The 22,950-nt window shown below is 38.4% G+C and overlaps 1 protein-coding gene across 7 annotated transcripts in view; it reads right to left on the reverse strand.

Annotated features, from left to right (window-relative positions):
• Nucleotides 1–21,410, reverse strand: part of AKAP7 (A-kinase anchoring protein 7) — a 79,847-nt gene extending 58,437 nt beyond the window's left edge. For 4 of the 7 annotated variants that reach the window (XR_014795621.1, XM_084890885.1, XM_084890887.1 and 1 more), the window contains exons 1-4: nt 21,140–21,410; nt 16,450–16,590; nt 8,669–8,802; nt 1,713–1,846 (exon numbers count right to left, since the gene is read on the reverse strand). Coding sequence is in view for 6 of the 7 variants with exons in the window: in XM_084890885.1 (XP_084747011.1) it covers nt 1,713–1,846; nt 8,669–8,802; nt 16,450–16,590; nt 21,140–21,389 (659 nt within the window). In the remaining variant the exon portion in view is untranslated. The remainder of the gene's footprint in view (nt 1–1,712; nt 1,847–8,668; nt 8,803–16,449; nt 16,591–21,139) is intronic. The other 3 variants (XM_084890886.1, XM_084890888.1, XM_084890883.1) reach the window with 1 other exon arrangement.
• Nucleotides 21,411–22,950: the final 1,540 nt, after the last annotated feature.

Below are 22,950 nucleotides of genomic sequence, written 5' to 3' on the forward strand. Positions count from 1 at the left end.
TTTCTTCAAGAGCAGTTTGTAAAAAGACTTCTATATGGTAAAATTAATAAAAGTGTACACATAGCCATAACCAGTTTGGCTCAGTGGATAGAGCATTGGCCTACAGACTAAAAGGTCCCAGGTTCGATTCTGATCAAGGGCATGTACCTTGGTTGTGGGCACATCCCCAGTAGGAGGTGTGCAGGAGGCAGCTGATTGATGTTTCTCTCTCATTGATGTTTTTAACTCTCTATCCCACTCCCTTCCTCTCTGTAAAAAAAAAAAAAAAATCAATAAAATATATTAACAAAAAAGATAAATAAAAATTAAATTATAAAAAAAAGTATACACATATAGGAAACAGAATTCTGGACCTGGAGTTCAGACCCAAATATTGTATTTGAAGTTAAAACAGGGCAGCTATTGTCCAAGGAAAAAGGAATCCTGCCATTGAACCTGAGACTGCAACATCAACTCTTCCCTTAGTCTCCAGCCTGCCAGTCTTCCCTGCAGATTTTGGACTTGCCAGGGAGCTAATTATGTGAGCTAAATTTTAAAAATTAATCTAGATATAGGTATACAGATTAGAGATAGAGATATATAAATATATCTAGATATCCATATGGATATACATCCTATTGATTCTGTTTCTCAGAATGCTGACTTATACACCACTCTAACACACACAGGACTTTTGTCTTGTTGTGCCACATCTTTTACTTCTTTTCTTATAGAGAATCAGAATTATTTTTTTCCTTCTGTCTGGCAAAATGAATGGCTAAACTGAGTAAAGTAAAATCTTCAAGTCCTCTCTGTCATTGCAGGGTGCTCAATATTTGCTCTTGAATAGATCAGGTTGGAGTAAATAGGAAGACTGATCTCTAAAGACATGAGGTTCTACTGTCTAAAAGATATAACTCCAAGAATCATAATGTAGCTGTATATTTTCAGTTACTAATTTATTGTTTTATCTCTTTACTTTCCCTTTACCACACTCCCTTCCAATTCAAGTTTTGTTCTTCATTCCCTCAGGAAACTTTATATCAGAGTAGAAAAACGACGTAACCCTTCATCCATCCTGGCTTTGGTTTTCCACAGAGCTTAAGCCTGAGCTTATTCCAGAGGGCACACAGGAGGTAACAGGAAAGGGAAAAGCAAGCTTCTCCACTCCAGAGTGGAAAGCACCCATCAGTGACCTGAACTCAGCCTTCATGGCACAACTCTGGAATTGGGGGTGGGGGAAGTACTTGTACATTGACCGAGCAAATGACAGCTCTAACAGATAATAATATTGAGTGCCTACTATGTGTCAGGCCCTATACTAAGAACTCTTACATGTATTGGAACTATTATTTTCTCCATTTACTTAAAAAGTAAATTTCTTTTTCCAAAATCAGACATCTTTTAAGAGGTGGTTGTGCCATAGAGTGTTCCAGAGTCTTTATCTAGAATCTTAACCTAAGTGGTCAGACTCCAGAGGGCTTATATAATTAACATGGACAAAAAAAAAAAAATACTGCATTGTCAAGGGCTACTATTGAATAACAAAAACAGAGCTTTAAAGTCTAGCTTTAAAGAATATTTACACAGCTAATTCAGAACATGGACTTCTGACTGGAATAAATTAAAAAATATATTTCTTTAGAATTTCAATGCCTTTTGGGTTCTGCTATGATTATTCATATAAAAGTAATAATTTGAAAAACAATCTTCAAGAAAGACATATTACTCACATGTTTACTTCATCGTCATTTAACTGCATCACCAACAGGGTAACATGGAAGGAACCATCACCCGTCATTGCCTTGGCCAGGCGCTTATCCTGTTGTATTACTGCATTCTGCAGGATCTTAATTCCTTTTGTAATCTAATCCACACACAGACACATAAAATAGAGATTAGGTAAGCAAAATTTCCTATGGCCAAGGGTAAATCAAGAAGAAACATAAGCATCCACCAAAATTAGAAATGTCAAGATTCTTCAACCCAACAAAACTGAATTGTCTCACTTGTTCTCAAATGTCCTAACAGGTGACTGGAAAGCTTAATAGGATGCATAAGTTTTTCAAATTATGCAATGCTTATCCACCTTAAGAGCATTGAGCCTAACACCATTATTTTACAGATCGGGTCACTAGTTGAGCAGAAAATCTTTCAATGGCCATGCTATCTCTTCAGAAACTTGTCCTTGAATATATAGTGTGATTTACTATAATTAGGATCTTTCCTCTAAAAAGTTTTATTTTTGCACAGAAAGATCAAGCCATCATACTACAGCCCATTGCTGTTGGGAGTCATATTTATTAATCGCCTAGTGAATGTGTCTAAGAACCCATTCTTCGTGGCTTTAAGATTTTTAAAACAGCAACGATTTCATAGGGATGACTACTGTCATCTTTCCAGGCATATGAGGAGGGAGAGTGGCAAAGAAGGCCAAACGTGTACATGAGAAAAGCCCTTACCATTTGCATCCAGACAAAGCCCCAGGTCCTTTACCAGCCTTCCCCTCTCACTGCCTACCCTCCTCCTTTCCAGTTAAATCCAACTCTAGTCAACTTCTTAGTGTGAGTGTACTGGAAAATACATAGAAAACAGCAAACTGAGCCTGACCCTGAGAAAAGAGAGCACACAGGAGCCCTGAGGCGGCAGCATTAGTCACAGAGAGAAGGTGAAGGGGAGAGAGAGGAGGACTGGCAACAGAAGCAGAGTCAGGAAAACAGAGATAAGAAAACACTGAATCAGGAGCACAGCAGACTGTTCCTGATACCAGAGCAGCTGCTTCATCCTGAACAACGCTCCCATTATCTGAGGAATGTGGCTGGGCAGATCCCGGGATGTGTCCTGGGATGTGACTGTTCCGGTAGCTTTACAATAAATGCACACCACCCAAAAGAACCTCAGCGTTTCTCTATTCCTTGCAATCTGGAGGACCGAAACACAGGAAACAGCACTTCCCTGGTTGGAATTTGCACAGTAACAGCTAACATGATCTTTTCCTACGCAAGATGTACTTGTGTGACACCCAATAAAGGAATGTTGATGGCCTGTTAATAAACGTAATATAACCGTACACACAGATCTTAGAGACCCACAGTTTCCTCAACACGACACTGACAAAACTGAACTATGAACTCCTCCAGGGCAATACCTATTTCTTCTACCCACCACCTTACCACAGTGCCTGGTCATAATAACAAAAACAACATTTAACCAATGACATGAGGAACTAACCTTCATTGTGTGGCCACTAGGTTCTAGGCACTACGGTGAGCTCTTTACACGTATTAGTTCACTGAAGCCCCTCTACAATCCTAGGAGGCACGCGTCGGTATCATTTCTACTAAACGAAGTTGAACAAGTTTTTAAAAAAATCCCTTCCCAAAGCAGCACAGGAACTTGGGAAAAGGGTAAATTGCAGTGCATGGTAAAAGATGAGGGAGGCACCTGCAGGAAAGACCAGGAACAGTGTGGAGGAGGAGATGTAGCTGAGAGCAATGGAGGAAGAGTTACACTGAATTTGTTTTCAAGAAGGCAAGGAGAGGGTCAAAGATGTGGGTACTGACTTAAGAAATGAAACATCGAGGAGAAAAAGACATTTAAAGGAAGGTTTGGGGGAATCTTACTGGACACTGTGTAATGGAACAACACATTATCTCTCTCAAAACAAAGCCTTTACTGTAAGTTTCTATTAAATTTGAAATTTGGATTTTGAGCGTTTTCCCCAGTGCAATGAAGTGCTGAAATCGGCTTTTGGGAATAATAAAGCAGCTCAAGAATGTCTGGGTTCATATGGAAGGGGCCTAAATAGGTGCTCAACAATGTCAGATCTCAAAACAATATAATTACATCTTCTAATCTTAGCCGGTACAACTGGTAATTCTGGTTTAACTGATAATGAGAAGGTGATTTAGGATGAGAATTTTGCTATATATTAATAATACAGAGATATGTGAGGGGTGCTGGACGTGGCACAAAAATCCTGGATTTTAACCCCAGGCCTGGGGTGTAACCCCATACAAGTCACCTGGTTTCACTAAGTCTTGGTTTCTCCCCTTACAAAATAGGAATAATAAAATGTGTATTGCCAAACTTATAAAGTTACGTTAAAGGTCACAGAAGAGCCCTGGCTGGTTTGGCTCACTGGATAGAGCATCAGCCTGCGGACTGAGGGGTCCCAGGTTCGATTCCAGTCAAGGGCAAGTGCCGGGGCATGCAGGCAGCAGCCGATAGATGATTCTCATCATTGATGTTTCTCTCTGTCTCCCTCTCTCTTCCTCTCTGAAATCAATAAAAATGTTTTTTGTGTTTGTTGTTTTTTTTTTTTAAAAAAAGATCACAGTAGATAATTTACATAGTCTATGAATTACTTTGTGAACTCTATACCACTTGCCTAACATAAGGTTTGCAACACTGCAATGTTATTAAAATCAGTGGTTCTATTCCTTGGGCAATTTTGCCTCCTAAGGGACATTGGGCAATGCCTGGCCACATTTTGATTGTCACAACTGAAGATTTGCTACTTGCAACCAGTGAGTCCAGTATTTGCATTTTCTTGGTCTTAAAAACTTAGTTTTCATTCTAAGCTCAAATACTAATTGTATATAAATTCAGGACAATACTCAAATTCCATTCATTTGTATATTCTACATTTTAGTGCAATGCCATACATGGTAAAATAGTTTTAGACCATTCATATCTTTGAGTCCAGTAGCTTGTAAAGTTGCTAATTAAAAACTGTAAAACACTTTGAAGACCATTTCTCTGAAGTCACACAGTACTTAAAATGCAAGATCAAACCTATGAAAATTCTGAAGTTAATCTAATCAAGTAACATATGTCTGATTATTCTTTGATGGGACAGATTAATTTATATATTCCTTGATATCATCTTAACAGTTTTTAAAATACATTCTATTCCTAATTACATTCTTAAAAGATAAAAAGGAAAATTACTTCAAGACTCTGAAGTCTTATCTATATGCTATTAGAACAAATACCCATGTCATTAAAGGCCAAAGGAAACTAATTTTTACAGGCATTATTTAAAATTCATAAATTCATTAAAACCTATTTTTTACCATAACCTGCAGCAATTAGCAATACTGCACAATGCACATATTAATGATCTATTACTATAGAGTCATATTTAAATATGACATTGAAAGAAACCTTTAAAAACAAACAGCTTTATTCTTAAATATTTCACTCACTGATAAGTAATTTCTGGTTGTTTAGAGAATAAATCAGACACCCATTTACTAAACCACACCACTAAGCCATATTCCATTGAAAACAACACAATGAGCAAGTTAATTGTTATATCTTTTAAGCTTTCTAATTGAGTCAAAGCATATTATGAGTTCAAAGAAAAGGCCTTAAAGTTAGTGTGCAAGAGGGCATGTGAGCATATTACATTGTTACCTAACTTTTCTTTAAAGCTAAATACTCTCATCTTTTCTTGCTTGTCTACAATCATGAAAAACAACTCAAAAAAGGTAATGATTTAGAATAACTGAAGTAAAACTAAGAAATTATCCTCAAATAGGGAGTTTTTTATATCTACCAAGAGCTTCACATACATGATCATATCAAATACTTTCACAAATACATTTCCCAGAAACTGAATGCACAAATCTACTTGCATATTTTCCTGACTAAAATGATGAAATAATAGAATTAAATGTAATAAATGCCTTTTTAAGCCTCTAAAAACGCATACTTTTCTACTAATATAGAAAAACTGTCTTACAAAGAAATTAATACACTCCTAATTCAATCATCTGATTGTTCCCTTACATTTCCAATCCTGATTTGCCTTAAATTATTACTTCTCATAAGAGAGCATATAAAATCTAGTCAGTTAAGAAAGACTGAAGATTTATTATAGCTCCATTAAATTTTTTCTTCTTTATTTTCATATTTGAGCTAAGTAATTGCCAATAATGAAGAAATACATACTTTCATATTCTTAAAATTGGGATATTTTTATGCAGTCATTCTAATTCACTTTACAATTCCATTATTTAAAAATATGAAATTATTTTCCACTAATAAAGAACTCAAAACATCTAAGAACATGTTTAAAAACCAAAGGTCCATGTAAGTCTGAAAACTTTTTTCTTTAAAACTAGATGCCAACAAGTAGAGACCAAAAGTAGAGCAACTCATTGTCAGAGTGCTAGCTTCCCAAAGCTTGTTTGCAGGTCACTTAATTGAAATTTGGAGTACAGTCTCCCATTGAAACAATGTTATAAATGCTGCTCCCTTTCCCAGGCCTTCCCACAAAAGCTCATAAGTAGTTTAAAAAGAAAATGAACATTAGATACTTGAAAACAAACAAAAAAGTTGCTTCTACAAAAAATAGAAAATGTACCTCCTGAAGTCCCATTCTTGCCTCTAAAACCCATATTTAATATGAAGCTTTTGGTTGCCTACAAATAAGTCTCTTGAGAGACTTATTACATTATTAAAATAATTTGGTTTTGAGGTCACTTGAAATCTGTATTCCCCACTATTACAAGTTACCCTAAGCCCCTCAAAGACAAATCACTACTGTTGAGCCTATATTATAAAATTGACATTTATAATACTTTATTTATTATTTTTAATGCTCTGGTTGTAACTTAGTATGCCAGAAACACATCTTTTGCCCCTGAAATGACGTTATTTTGTGTTTACTCTTGGCCAAGCACTGTTGTAGGTACCGGGAATGGGCTGAAAAATGCTGTAAGAAGACTAACAAGTGTCAAATTGCAAGGATGACAAATGACAAAAGGAAAGACTTTCAAGTCTTTTTGGGGAAAGGGGAAGATTGACCTAGTCAAGGTGGTCACAGCCAAGAGGCATGAGCTGAGATTCTGGCTGTAACAAACCCAGAGAGAAAGAAAACTCCTACCAGAGAAGGCTATTCCTGGACAGAGGGAAGCCAGCGAGCTCACTGAAGGCCAGAGGGGTTCCAGCAGAAGGAAGGAGGGCTGAAGCGGAGGTCAGACCATGCAGAATCTTATGGAATATGGTAAAGGCTTTGTCTTTATCCTAAATACTGAAATGTACAGGCAGGGAGGTAACATGCCCAGATTTGGGTTTCGAAAACAGTCATTATCACCTCCGTTTTACACCAGAAGAAATGGAAATTCAGTAACCCATCTACATCCACTGTAGAGTTTGTGACCCAGCTGCTATTTGAACAATGTCTGTCAGACCCCAAAGCTTGTACTCTTGTCACTTTCTATACAACATCCCAGAAGTTGTGAGGCAGAAACAAAAGCTGCTCAGTGAAAACTAAGGTTTGCAGACAGTTCTCCCATTCCCTTTCCTCCCATCACCTTGGTGATCCAAATCCTGAACTAAGAGAGAGATACCAAAACATCAGTGATGAGAGAGAACCATGGATAGGCTCCTCCTGCATGCCCCCACTAAGTATCAAACCCACAACATAGGCTGTGCCCTGACTGTGAATCGAACCTGCACCTCCTGGTTCATAGGTCAATGCTCAACCACTCAACAACACAAGACCTACTCTTGAACAAATTTTGTGCATCGGGCCTCTAGTTATATATAATTGTTGGTTACATTAAACTAAACACTTTTAAGAACTACTATTTAATCCCCCAAGGTGTGCCAGTGAAATCAGAATGTGATTCTAAGATCTTGTATTGTTAGGAATAAAATTTATCTTTTTACTTGTCTTCTTTCCCTGGCTAAAGCTTACCTCAAAGACTAGATATTTCCTGGAATGTCCCAAGAGAATTTTCTTATGATATTTATTTCTTGGATTTCAATTTGTTTTATTTTTAAAGGTTCATTAGCATTCCCCAGAACATTTTAGTTAAATAAGGGGAGAAGCAACCTGAAAGTGCCCAGTAGGAAGAGATTAAACCCACAACCAAAGAGAAATTCAGCTCTGGCTCTTAAATTGGGTCAAGACGTAAACGCAGTCAGTCTTCCAAGTCAAGCGTTGTTTTGTAAGGCATTTCAGTTCCTACCTCACTGCTCTAGCAGTTGTATTTTTTTTTTAATTTAAAATATTTATTGCTGAAAGTATTACATAGGTCCTCTTTTCCTCCCTATAACCTCTTCCAGACCACTACTCTAGCAATTTTAATTAGAGATTGTGGTTTGCTTTCTCAGCCACATATATGAGGGTTTCTTAAAGTGGGCTAATTAGCTGATCTGATTTCCTATTATTCATACCACATTAATTTTTCAGATTTTTAATAGATTTCTACCAAGTCTGTCATGTACTATTAAGTTGATGTGACAATGAGTAATTTTTAAAGAAATTATGTTGCAATCATTACCATAAAGAGGACTAAGCAGCAAGAAATCCCAGTTTACTTTCCCAGCAAAGATTTCAGAATTCCTCTCTTTCTACCTGGTCACTGCTCTCAGCTCCTGAAAGTTTCCTCTGTTGTGGTGACCAAATGCTTAGAAAGGACCATGACATGCCATCTGGCAATACTTTTTCAAGTGGCTTTTGCAAAATTGTTTAAATATGATGGTTGAAATAATTATTTTTCAAAATTATGTTTTAAATATAGTATCCATTTAAATAAAAATATTCCCAGCTAACATGCCACCAAAGACTCCTATAAGCTGAGAGCAAATGGACTTACAAGTAAGTATTTAGTGTACTTTAAATATATTTTAGAACTATTTATAGTAAAAATAGTTTGTAAAAATATAGTACCTCTTTGTTGGTGATTGGAATGGAGAGGAAATAGTTTGGTTGATAGTCTTTGTACTTTTTTTTCTTCTTCTTCATTTGATCTTTATATTCATTTCCTTCACTTCTTTCCAAATTTACTTGAGGTACATCAGTGACTAGAAGATAAAAATCAAATAATAATATACCCAGTGTATTAAAACAAAGTTAACATAGGAAACAAACACTATATAAGTAGCAATCATTCACAACTGTTATTTTCAAATTGAAAGCAGGAGCTGGCAAACTCTCCCACAAAGGAGCTAAGAGTAATTATTTTACACTTCGCATATCATATGGTCTCAGTCAAAACTACCCAAATCTGTTGTAGACAAAACACAGATGAGTAGGTTAGGTGTGTTCCAGTAAAACTTTCACATAGCATCCAGCCAGTGGGCCAGTGTACTAACCTCTGATCTAATGCATGACCAACCACCATTCTCCCCTCTGTGCCACAATATTCATGACACTAGGAAACATTATTTTTTTCATCCATCCTGCATGACTCAATATGCGTGACTACTTGTAGCAGTGCCACTCAAAGTTTGGTTTACGGCCAATGTCACATTACAAGCTATTTGTTGTAAAAAATTAAGAGACTACTTTAGAAACACTCATAGCACTTAGGCAAAGGAATTTTGTCTATTGGATTTTGGTTTCTATTCTGTTCGTCATTTTTAAAACATTTTTCTAATAATTCATTTTTATTTCCTTTTACAAAAGTATCAGTGGGCAACAAGTAGGAATTAAAAACAAAGCAAAACTGGTCCTTGACTGTAGATAATTTCAGAAGCACTAACGCACTTCTTTTTAAAGTCACATTTGAAAGACTCATTTATAATAACACTCAACAATTCTAATTATGAAGCTATGCCCCAGAAATAACCCACCAAATCAGTCTGAAATTGTCTCCTTTTTTTTTTTTTTTTTTTTTTTTAACAGATTCTACCTGGTGCTTCTATCTGCATGCAAAACTACCATTAAGTTAGTTTTCAGGTTGTGTCTTCCTGAACAGTAGCTTACTGTTCAAATTGGAGTGTCTCAGACAGACTTTGTAAAAATACTAATATATTTTCTAAGGTATGCTTCTGGAAAGGAGTGGAAGAGAAGAACCACCTTACTTACATTTAATCCCATTTGTTGGTTTCATCTTTGGATCAATTCTAATCGACCACAGTGACCACCTGCACCCAATGCCTTGAGAAAAACTGGCAAGTCCGAGCTGAACCAACAGCATAATTCCCATGTGTCAACACAACCCTGATCTTACTAAGCTTCTCATTTTACATATGATGCAACAAGAGCAGAAAACCCTTTAAAAACTGCTCAGCATCACAGAGTTGAGTCTGGTATTTAGACCTCAACTCTCCTAGAATACTTTCTACTAGATCAAACTACTTCTCTATTTCAGTTCTGCTAAGTAGTTACTATTACACACCAAACTAGTCTCCCAACAAGCATCTTCCCATCAAGCCACTTCATTTCTTTATCTGAGAACCTGAAATCTGGCCAGCCCTTGGAGATATAGCTGATTCTAGGTCTGGGGCACAAAATGTATCAGAGGAGCTTGAAAATCAAAGACTCCTGGACCATGTCAGAAGTCTCTGGAACATATCTGAAAGTTCCCGACTTTGGCCAAAGATTAAACAATTTGAGCATCAAATAGAATAATAACTTCAATGATGTTATTTAAACATCAAATAAGCTTAAAACCATCAGCTCAAGATAATAAACAAAAGAAAAATTAAAACCAAAAACTTACAGGTCACCTTTAGAGGAGTCTAAAGAACTGTTATTCTAAAAATCTGATGATAAAAGGGAAAATAAATCACACATTTATCCAGTCTTCCTTTGTGACCAAATAGTCATAAAAGAAATAAGTTAATTAAGGTAAAGTCCTTCTTTATAGAAATTTTCAGCTCATAAATGCAGAAGAATAGTTAAAATATCACCATTTAAAAATGTCTCCTGATGTCACACAATAGTAAATTCAAAATGTTTTTGCAGCACTTTTATTCCAAAACTTGAAAAAGCATCCTAATATAACTACTAGTTAACTGTAAATATAAAGGACAGAGAAAGATGTTAAATGACTATAATAGGATACTTCTATACAACCTGACTTCTTCAACAATACACACACACACACACACACACACACACACACCAGAAGCAGGGGAGAGACCAATAATATCTATCTAGGGTTAGTTATAGTTTCCTATGATCTGTAATAAAGGTACTGTTAACAGCTATACCAATTAGGCCATTTAGTGGTAAAGTTAAATAAAGAATGGTGTTCAAAGTAAAATTAACATACAGTGGTGCCTCACACAACGAACTTAATTCGTTCCAGGAGCAAGCTTGTTATGCGAAAAGTTCGTTATGTGAAACGCGTTTTCCCATAACAATACATGTTAAAAAAAATAATTCGTTCTGTAGCATAAAATATGCTAAGATGACATAAAAAAATATGCTAAGATGACATATTTTTATTTAGATACATCTAAAAACATAATTTTTTTTAAAAAAAACACACATTTTTTTAATTTTAAGACAGACTAAGTAGAGTCTACCAAATCTTGCACATCTTCATCCATTTTCTGCTTTTTGGCCGATGGTTTCATGAAAAACCTGTCCAAAGTTCGCTGTGCGAGGCGTTCGTTATGCGAGGCACCACTGTAGTAGAAAGAGAATCCTAAACCTACAGTCTAGTTTTTATTTTTTCAAACTGCTAGTATCAGCCCATTCATGGATTATTAAATAATCTTAAAAAATAATAAAAAGGTACTTTTTAAAAACTGGAATGGAATGAAAAGGAATGGAATCGAATTAGTATAGACAGTACATTGCTTATGGTAAGTTTAAGTATTGCTTCATGAAATTTGAGCTTTTGCATACACATGTATTGGGTAGAAATGTAAAATATATTTTTTACTGGAACATAAGACACAGAAACATTTTTGCTATATTTTACAAAATATGAACAATACTAAGAGGGGAAACAGACAAGGTATTTGAAAGGCCACTGAAGCTTCCAGCATTTTAAGTTGTTTTATAACTTATCTGTTTAAAACTAAACTGTCCTCTGTCTGCAGCAACTTCCTTTGCATTTCAAACATTCCAAAAGACCATTTTGCAGACATATTGAGAAGAAAAACCATAATCTTTGAATGTAATACTCTTTTTTTTATCTGAAGATAATACTCTAAGTTGTAATATATCACAACTCTAACAATTCTGGCATCATGAGAATGATATAGAGGGGAAAAAAAACAATTTTTGGTAAAAATAACTACAACATTTCTCTCAATTCCCTTAGCTTTCTATAATCTTACCAATAATTATCTCTCTTTCATTTGAACTGGATTAGCTAAAATTTTATTTTGGTAGGCATCACAGTCAGGGCAAAATTTTAGAATATCTGATGACAGCTGGGTAAAAAAAAAGGAGATTCATCTATGAGTATTTTTTGCTATAGTGATTTTATTTACCCTTGTAATATATGTTTTATTTTTAATTCAGAGAGTCCTGCTGATTTACAGTCAACTTGTTACCCACTGAACCCAGGATCTATTTTTTCCTCTTTACCCATCTTTGTTTTTTTTGCTGTAAAGTTTATTTGCCTGGCCAGAATATAAAATCCCTTTTTTCCTTACTGAACTTCATTTTATTTCTAACTTTGAAATCATAATCTAATTTCCAAAATGTAATTTGCTACTACTCTTTTCATTTAGTCCATAGGAAAATACAATGAACAAAGTACTCATATAATATCTAGCAATGTTCAAGCATAGGATAGGAACACTCAGAAAACAACCATAACAGTACATTGTCAGAAGCAATGCAGACACAACACTAAAATCACTGAGTACTATTTTTAAAAGAAATTGCCAATCTGATAGGTTATAATCGTATGTTAATGTGCACCCTTTGATACTTATGAAGTTGAATAACTCCCCATACATTTCTCTACTAACTGAATTTTATCTTCTACCACCTTTGCCCAGCACCAATAATAGTACCTGGTACATAGCAGGCATTCAATAATTATGTGTTCAGTGAAGTAATGTGTTCATTAGGCTTTTCTAATTTTTGTTTTCTTGTGTGTGTGTGTGTGTGTGTGTGTGTGTGTGTGTGTGTGTGTTTAAGGGGAGGAGAGGAAGATATCAACCCTTTGTATCATTTGGACCAAATATTTAAGCCTTTCAAAATAAAATTTGAACTATGCTTCCCCCATCAGTTACAGAAAGGAAACAGAACATAACTTATCTTTTTAAAAACCTGATTCAGGATAATCACTTACTATAATAGGGATAGCAATTCAACCTTATTTGATTCATCATTTTTCTATAAAAAAATTGTCAGGTACTGTAAGTTTCAATTGATATAGTAAAATACTTAGGAGTTGAAGTATTTTTTAAAATACAGCTTAACAGTATTAGATAATACGTAATAAAATGATAACTTCCCACATCTCTGAAATCTCCAATAACTACAAGGTGAGAATTCTGTGCGTGGCAAAATAAGGACTGTAATCACTTCAATATAAAGAGAACTGAATTCCACAGTGAGGAAAGACATGTTGCTAAAAAACAAAACAAAAAAAAAACCTCACTCAAATATTTCATCTTGAATCTTGATTAAATATGGCTTGATAGTTAAAGGCTGTGATTCTCTTAAGGGAATAGAGTCCAATAAACTAAAGGCCTTCACAAATCTATACTTTATGGAAAGCACACAAAGCCATTCTGTCCACAACAGGATGGCTCTCCCTTGCATCCTCCCATTCAGCTTTCAGAGGCAGAACAAGCAGAAATCCCATTTTCTGGGTGGTTTACTGTCATTGATAAAGCCTATTGATCAATGACACTTGTCCCAGTAAGCAACAGACCCATCCAGGCTCAGGCCAACACGATGCTGCATTTTCTCCCAGAACATGTCCACCCTGCAAAGCCAGAGGTGTGGCTCAGGTTGTAAGGCTTCCTACATATTTCTACAATTCTCTTTTCTATATACATTGGAATATTTTATTTGTAATATATATTTTTAGCCTAATAAATATAACAAATATATCTTACATTTAATTCTAATGTAATATTCTAATAAGTTTCATAGTCTATCATTTAATCCTAGTAGTCTCTTCTCCAAAACAAAAAAAAAAACAAAAAAAGACTCATTTCAGCCAATGAAGCTGCATGACACCTAGTGTCACTGCACCCACACTGAAGGTAACACAGTTGGCAACTGAGACACTCGGATCAAACATTTGGGGAGGAGTTTTCTTACTGGCAAGGATTCTCCTTCCCACGGTGTTCTTGTAGCACTATTTTCCCCACCGCTCTGCCAGGGCTTCAACCAGCAAGAATTTCTTGGCAGTTAACACACAATTTCCATCCCCAAAGGAAACTGAGAGAACCAAAGGCAACAACCAGCTACTTGAGCATTTGAAGGTTGTTGTCTACCACAGAGCCATTCAACTGACTCAGTTTCCATGTTACTAAATGTAAGAGAAAGCCCCAAATCATTTCAAGCTACCAACTAATGATTCTGTGTTCTGGTCACAAACCCTATAACTATATCTTTCTTCAGGTTTAAGGGTTGGCAATAAAAATCCCAATTTCTACACAAATCTCTCTTCACAAAAAGGAGATCGTTTCTGGTTTGCAAAGAATTTTACTATTTGTTCCTTAGTGTTTTGGTGAGTGCTATTATAAAAATGAGCGAACAAAGAATGAAATGATATGTCTCAAAGGTTTAATACATAGATTTATAAATATTGTACATTTTTAATTGCCTTCTTCCACACATTACCTCTTTTGATCTGTACAGCAACACCATGTGAGGTAAACAGGAGAAAGTTGTATCTCACAGTTGAAGAAGTCCAGCTCACAAACTGGACGTTGTACCCAATGTCATACAAGTAGAAAATAACCAAAACCTAAAACACAAGTTTTCTGTCTCTCTCATTACACCACACTGACTCTAAGTTGCAAGTTTGAACTCAATCTTTCCACAAAAGTAATATTATACATGGTGGTCTGGAGTCTAGACTAACCCACGGAGACTTTTAACTCATTAAGTCTGAGTTATCAAAAAGTGGCCCTAATACTCTGTGCCTAAAAATGGACTTCTATGGGGCGACCCTAACTTACTTGGATGAGACCATTTCCTTAGTAATAAATACACCATGTACTAGAGAGAAAAGATCCCTATTCGGATGGGCATTGGCCAGTCTTCCCAATTCTGAGGAAGCCGCTGTACCTCAGAGCAGGAATGCATTGCAGAATCACTGACACATCTCTTTCCTTCTTTCTGGCTCCAGTGGCCAGTTTCTCCTCACCGGTGAAGACATAAGAACACAGTGGAGTTATAGAAATACTAGATGCGTTCTGGGATTCTGGGGGTATCACTCTCAATCTCTAGGAGAAGCAATTTGTTTTATATAGATTAGATCTCTATAAAAAGTACCGATAGGTGAAAGGTGTACGAGTTTCACTTCTTGTCCCAGTCTAACCTATGCACACTTGGATGGGAGTGATTCAGAGACTGCAACAGGGAGCAGAGGGGAGAAGAGTGGATGGGCACTGCACTTAGGCATGATTATTCAGGAGCTGTCTTCCTTATTGTGTATCTAATTTGAATAATGAAATCAAAAAGAAGTGACTGTAATTTTTAGATGTATTCATTTTATTGTTCAAAAAGTAGGGAATGAAGAGGAAAACAGGACTACATCATTGCAATTTTTGCCTCTCACTTCCAAAAGGTATCTTTTCCTACTTACCAGGCACACACTCTAATTCTTCAAATAAAGGTTTCTTTGACAGCCATGAAAACCACAAAAGCTGCCATAACTGGTTTGGCTCAGTGGATAGAGCATCGGCCTGCAGACTGAAAGGTCCCAGATTTGATTCCCGTCAAGAGCATATACCTTTGTTGTGGACTCATCCCCAGTAGCAGGTATGCAGGAGGCAGCTGATCAATGATTCTCTCTCATCGATGTTTCTAACTCTCTATCCCTCTCTCTGTAAAAAATCAATAAAAATAAAAAATAAAAACACCACAAAAGCTGTTCCCTACAGACCAGCTGTAAAGGAAAAGATGGGAATCCCATGTCCTGACCAAGCAAACACCTCTTCCTCCTTCCTTTTCTCTGGATTATGGAATAGGAAACACTGACTAATAAGGTACCAGGGATTTCATACATTCTAAGCATTCCTCACTCCTTATATCTCCCCAAAATATAAACCAGGTGTCCTGTATGCGAAGACAGTGTGACAGTGTGGCTTCTGAGCCTGGCTGAGCATCAGAATCACATGGGATGTTTAAAAATAAAACAAAGAGGTTCCACCTGACACAGAGGTGGGAGAGAGGAATCCGTAATTTCATATCACTCCACAGAAAATTCTGATGACCAGTTAAGGTCAAGACAGCACAGAGGAAAGGACCCTGGATAGTCCGTACTTAGCGGCAGGCCTCCCGCACGGTTCCCAAACCTCTGGGAAGCCTTCCAGAACACCCTTTACGCCCACAGCCAGGTTACACACCTCCCTACACACATCCTCACCCATGCATTCCCACAGCATCCTGGATGGCATCCACCTTAGGCAATTGGAGCTCTTAACGATTGGCTCTCCATTGAATCTTTTAAGTCTAGAAAACCATTACTTAACAATCCAAACTAAAAACCATGACAGGTGCGTAAGGTGAATTTATTAAGAAAAACATATATATCATTAAGTTGAATATATATTTAATAAAGTACTTACTTCCACTACTATAGATATCATCTTTAATATCTATAGTAGCAAGTGGCATATCTACCAGAGAATCCATAGCATTGGCTTCAAAGTCTTCTGCCGTCTTCTTTTTCCCTGGCATATTTTCACACTCACTGGAATTTGCTTCTTCTTTAGCATATCACAAAAGAGAAAAACATGTCGATTAATTTAACTATCTTATATGCTAAGGTAAAACAACTCAACTAACTAAATCAATAAGAATTAACATGTTATACAGTAAATTCCCAAAGAAAGTCTACTGCTGATCTAAAAACTTATCTTCGGGGTAAAGAACTAAGGGTCCAAGGGCTATCACAGTTCATGAGGTCAGCGGGAGCCAGCTGGCACTGGACTCTGCCCCTCCACAGCTGACAGATTCCAACAGGAAGTGTATTTAAATTCTATGTAAATGCTGGGCAGGGAAGGGGAGGGTTGGCGTTATGAAGATACAGGCTACTGTGTTATAACCAATGGCAGAGGGGTGCCTGGAGGAATCAAAGTCACTGTTTCTTTAGTTTTTTTAAATAAAACTAAAACTTGAAAATTTTTGTTCAGTAAAAATGGGGTATAATTTCAACGTCCCTAGCCACAAGGGACCAGTTCTACTGAGAAATGAACAGTGGGGATTCAAGATTTTGCAAACATGTGGAGGAAGGGGCAACTTGCTTTCTGTTAATTGGCAAATGTTCCCGGGGGGCCTCGTTTATGTTTGGGGGTATTATGTTGTAGGTGACCATATGGACCAGAGTCTCTGCTGAGGTTATAAAGTTCAGAAAAGAGGGTTGATAAAGTCTTGACTTTTGATTTGCATCTCTCGGGTAATTATCTCAATAAAGCCCACTGGAACTAAAAAAAGAAATTTTAACATGTTAAGAAATAATACCACTTGTATCCAAATATATTGTAAAACTACTTATACTAATATTATGTGTCCAGAGTCTACATTTTTATAAATGCATTTTTGTTAAACAACTTTAATAAATTTCTGAAGAACTGTATTCAAATAAGGGTAAGATAAAGACTTAGTTAATCACTAATCCTCAAGATCATTTATAGCTATATTTTCTTAATTCTAAACCTATACTTTTCACATACTTTTAGAAAACAAACCAACAAGGTTTTATCAGTCTTTTCCATGTTTACTTTTTAACAACTATAACTATGTATTCTCATTTGTATAAGTTCTGACCTTTATTTTTGCTTCAATAAAGACTTTTAAATCTTCCCCCTCCATTATTATATTAGCATTGGAAATTCAGTAAAAAAATATGTGACTCTCAATATGCTTTCCTGGAAATTCAATGATTAAAAAGCAAAAGATCTTGCTCTGTCCCAGTAGCTCAGTTAGAGCATCATCCAAATACCCCAGGATTGCAGGTTCCATCTCCTTTCAAAGAACATACAAAAATCAGCCAATTACTGCATAAATAAGTGGAATAACAAATCAATATTTCTCTCTTACACACACACTCTCTCCCTCTCTCTAAATTCAATAAATAAATAAAACATTTTAACATGTTTATTGATTTCAGAGAGGAAGAGAGGAAAGATAGAAATATCAATGATGAGAGGTAATCATTGGTCAGCTACTCCTGCACACCTCCACTGGGGATTTAGTCCTCAACCCAGGCATACCCAGTAGGGGGTGTGCAAGAGGCAGCTGATCGATGATTCTCTCTCATCGATGTTTCTAACTCTCTATCCCTCTCTCTTCCTCTCTGTAAAAAATTAATAAAAATATATTTTAAAACACTGAAGCATAATATGACTTGCTCAACATCATTCTCCATCCTTTTCCCACTGATTTTTAGAGAGAGTAGAAGGGAGAAGGAGAGACAGAGAAACATCGAAGTGTGAGAGTCACAATGACTGGCTGCCTCCTGCAGGAGCCCGACCAGGGCCAGGGCCGGGGATCAAGCCTGCAATCAAGATATGTGCCCTTGACCAGAACTGAACATGGGAACCTTCAGTCCACAGGCCATGCTCTATCCACTGAGTCAAATCAGCTAGGGTCATTCTCCATCTTTTTAAATAAAGCATATATATAGATATATATATGTGTGTATATGTGTGTGTATGCAATCTTATGTCAAAATAAACAAGCCTAGAATGTGAAAAATAAACTTTGTTTTATTAAATTACAGAATACTTGAAACCATTTTGTAGATATGAATTATTAACTCAGGAAAAAGACCATACCACTTCCAAGTAACTCTGGTCATTTATAGAGCAATTTTTCTCAACCTAGAAGCCTTCCTCCAATTCTCTAAGCTTTAGTGTTAGGCAAAGGCTGGCAGATGTGACTTAAACACATCCATCATAACTGCATTTTCTTTTACAGAAGGTGTAAATATTTTGCTTTTGGAAAACTGTCTTAAAATAGCTGACCCTTAAGTAAAGCACTTAAACCATAAATTGATTGTTCTGAGTACTTAAAATGTGTCCTAGCCATATTTAAAATAAAATTGCATCTTTTGTACAAGTCCAAATAAAAGCAATGTTTCTAAGTGCACTAATAACACAAAGATGGGGTCAAACGGGCAAACTACTACTACTACCCTGTTTCCCCGAAAATAAGACAGTGTCTTATATTAATTTTTTCTCCCAAAGTTGCACTAGGTCTTATTTTCAGGGGATGTCTTATCTTTCCATGCGCTAGGTCTTGTTTTCGGAGGATGTCTTATTTTCGGGGAAACACGGTACTAAGAGCAGCGAATATGGAGCCTGCACTATATGCCAAGCACAGCCAGAAGCACTTGACAGACAGTAACTCCTTTCACCCACACAGCCATGCTATCAGGGAGGCACTATTATTTCACCGATTTTTACAGACTAGCCAATTAAGTAACTTGCCCAAGGTTACAGCCAGGTCTGGGGCTGGAATTTAAGTCTAGTCATTCTGCTGCCAAACCTGCTCCTTCCAGCAACATGTACCGCTGCCTCTTAATAGACACAGTTTATAGCGCTGTAAATGGAAATGATCCTTTCAGAAAGCAGTCTGGCAACAGGTCAGGAGCCATGAAAATGTTCTTCTTGCTGCTATATCTGGGTATCTATCATGTACAGTATGCTCCCATAGATTCCCCACAGCTTTGTTTAAACAAAAAAGAAAAAGTGGAACTGCTGAAGTGCCTAATAGGGATATGGTTACACCAAGCATACTCACGCTAATGACAACAAGAGTAATGGCTATGAAGACTGCAACAACCAAAAATAAAAAAATAAAAAATAAAAAAGTTGATACCAAATACTTGCTTTTTAAAAAGCAAATATAATCCTATGATTACAATTATGTAAGAAAAGGCTAAAGGATATAAATATCTAAATGATGGCATAGTTGCCTTCAATGTATTTGTATTTTCCCACTTTCTGCTATTCAAATGTTTTTAAATAGAATTAATATTAATTTTGTAAGAGAGCAATGTATACACTTAAAATGCATTATAAAACCATACACTAATATTCAAGTACATGTGCACTTCAGAAAATGAGTTCATCATAGACAGGCCAATTGGGAGTGGGCGGAGGACAGAGAGTTTGCTCTTTGTCACACAAATGCAAGCTTCTTATTTGGGTAATAGAGCATGACTTTATTAAGCAAGACTTCTATTCATTCTACTAGACAGACATATTTGGTATATCCCCCAAGAACCAAAGGAAGGGGTCCAAGCCATCCATGCTAGTCCTGGCTTAGCTAGTAAAAATATGACATCTTTCATCTGGATCAAGGCTGAGAACTGTGTGACAATCAAGAAGTCACTTGACCTCCACGCTTCTGTTTCTTCATCCTAAAAGTAAAAGTACAATCCAACATCTAGAGAGAAATGGACGAAAAAAGACCATACTATCTGGAGAGAAATGGAAGTTAACAGTGACCTCCAAAAAACATCTTACACTTTAATATGAGTATGGAAAAGCCCAGATAAGCCCATCTCAAAAAACTCAAACTCTCTGCACACACCCACAAGGCCTTAATCCTTTCATGCCCACTGACAACTGTAAACATAAGCACTACTCACACCATTCACAGCTATTATAGAATACAATTAACATTGCAATGCTTTTTATCTCTCTGCACGCCTTTGCAAAGAGCTCACAGAAACAGCACCTTTTCTCTCTAATTGGGAGCTCTGGGCACCAAGTCCAATTCACAGAGCATGCACTGCTGGACATCGATTCTGGGTCCCACCCCAGATCTGGCGCCTGCTTAAAAAGGCCCTTTTCAAACCCTTAGGGCACAATCCGCCTCCACACTCTGCGGTCAGGGCTTTCACGTTAGTGATAAGGGATAAAAGGGAGCTTCTCAGAGTGTTGTGTTTGTTGCTCAGACACCGGAGGGTGTGTTGCCATGAAGTCGGTAGGTATACTAGGGTCGCAAGGTCAGACGGGAAACGCCACGGAAACTTGGGGTGGTCCCAGCGCCCCCGCCGCACCCACAGGGCATGCACTGAGGCGCTTGGCCACGAACAGCACCCATCATGCCGCCGGCCGGCGGCTCCGGGCTGAGCGGGAGGGAGCGGAGAGTGCGCGCGGGGCGGGCGCGGGGCTGAGCGCGCGCTCCGAGCTCCGTGTTTGGGGCGCGGGGCGACGCGGGCCCTCCCCGAGGCCGAGCGCTGCGCGGGGCCCGCGCCCGCAGGCTCCGATCGGCCCCCCTCGGCCGCGGGGCAGCCCGGCTCACCCGCTCCGGGGCGCTCCATGGTGCCGGCGCTCCCGGGCCGAGTGTCCCTGCAGGCGGCGGCCGGGCGCAGCGGCCCGGGGCTGGGCGCGCGGCGGGGGCGGAGGCGGAGGCCGGGGCCGGACCGGGGCGGGGCTCCGGGGGGCGGGGCGCGGGGCCGGGGGCCGCCGGGGGCGGCCTGAGCTCTGGCCGCAGCGAGCCGGCCTGCGTGGGCCCCGAGCCCCGCGAGCCGCAGGCCCCGCAGGAGATGCATGCCCGCGCCGGCGCCCGGAAGGAGCGGAAGGGGCCCCCCCGACGCACCCGCGGTATCCGGGTTCGGGTGCGCGGGTTAGGAGAGGCTGGGCCTCGGCTCGGCCCCCCCTCTCTCCCCCCCCCCCCTCCCGGAGCAGCCCGGCCGGCCCCCTGCAGCCCTGCGCTGTCCTCAGCCCTTTCCCGCAGCCCGGCCTTTCCCGTCCCACGCCTGGAGGGTGACATTGGGAGACCCGGCTGAAAGCATTTCCTGGCCTAGGGGTCTCCTGAGGATCCCTGTGTTTAGTTTTGCAAAGAGCTTCCAAAACACAGATCTCTGATCACAAACTATTGGGAAAGAGCAAGCTGTATAGGAACCCATGCCTTGACCCTCTGTCGTGTCCGATATTTTATTTTGCTTTTTTTTTTTTTAAAGCCAAGTTGTGCAAAGTATCTAATTTTTTTTAACAGTGGTTTATGCCTACAGATTAAATGGGAACTGGCCACACGGGTCATTGCAGGTGAAAGCACTGGTGTGAGTAAAATGGAAGATAATTGTTTGAAAATTATTTTGACCTTCGTACAGAATTTTGAGTTTTTCTTTTAAGTGCAATGAAACCATGCACTGAGAAAATTAAGAACATCTCTCAACAAATTCACCTAGCGTTTTTTTTCAAATAACGTTTGGCTTATTTTGAATGTATCCTAAAATGGAAGCAACGACCTCAGTTCAACAGATCATACAAATTAAGTCATAAAGCTTGTTATTCTCATATTAAAAATAATTCTAGCAAGTTGAGTATTGGGTTTGCACACCTAAAGCAATTATGGGCTGATTAGAAAGATACATACCATAGGTTCCTGTCCCAATTATGCCCCAGCTGTCTAGACTTAGTGGGACAAACGCAGATGACTAGGAGTCAGCAATAAGGGCCTATCCCCTGGTACTTCAATGTCTAGACAGCTGAGCCGAACCAGAACACATGACACACAGACAGAATTAGTATGCAATCACACAGGGTTTAGTTACCTATTCCTAGTGGGTCCTAGGCTCCAGCAAAGGCCACCCGGAGATGCACACTGAAGGACAGATGACAAAAACAGAGACAGGCAGGCGGACGGAGCTGGTTCAGGCTCACACAGCAGAGCACTCAGGGGCTTGTCTCTCGGAGCAATTGGAGTCCTCCTCTTATCGGGCAGGAGTCCACAACTGAAGATGGTCCTGGGGTTATATAGAGCGCCTTAAACAAGTTGTGTCCTTATCAGTGTGGGCCAGACAGTGTGCCTTATGCTGGCAGCAGGGCGTTTACACTTTAAGGGCTCAGAACTTTTACATCAAGATAATGGGGTGTTCATTAATTTTGGAACTTACAGAATACTGGGGGTTTCCATACAGCAAACATTTCACACAATCATTATTTCATACATTAGAGGGGTTACATTATTATAACATTTCCCCTGATATTTAATGCCTGAGCTCCCTCCTGAGGTTGAGCAGGTGAATAAGACAGGTCCTTTTCTTAAGTTGGTCACCTACCCAATAGAGAAAGAAACGTAAGTAACTGCAATAAGTAATAAACTAAAAA

The sequence above is a fragment of the Pipistrellus hanaki genome (assembly GCF_964339955.1).
Source record: "Pipistrellus hanaki genome assembly, chromosome: 7".
NCBI lineage: Eukaryota > Metazoa > Chordata > Mammalia > Chiroptera > Vespertilionidae > Pipistrellus > Pipistrellus hanaki.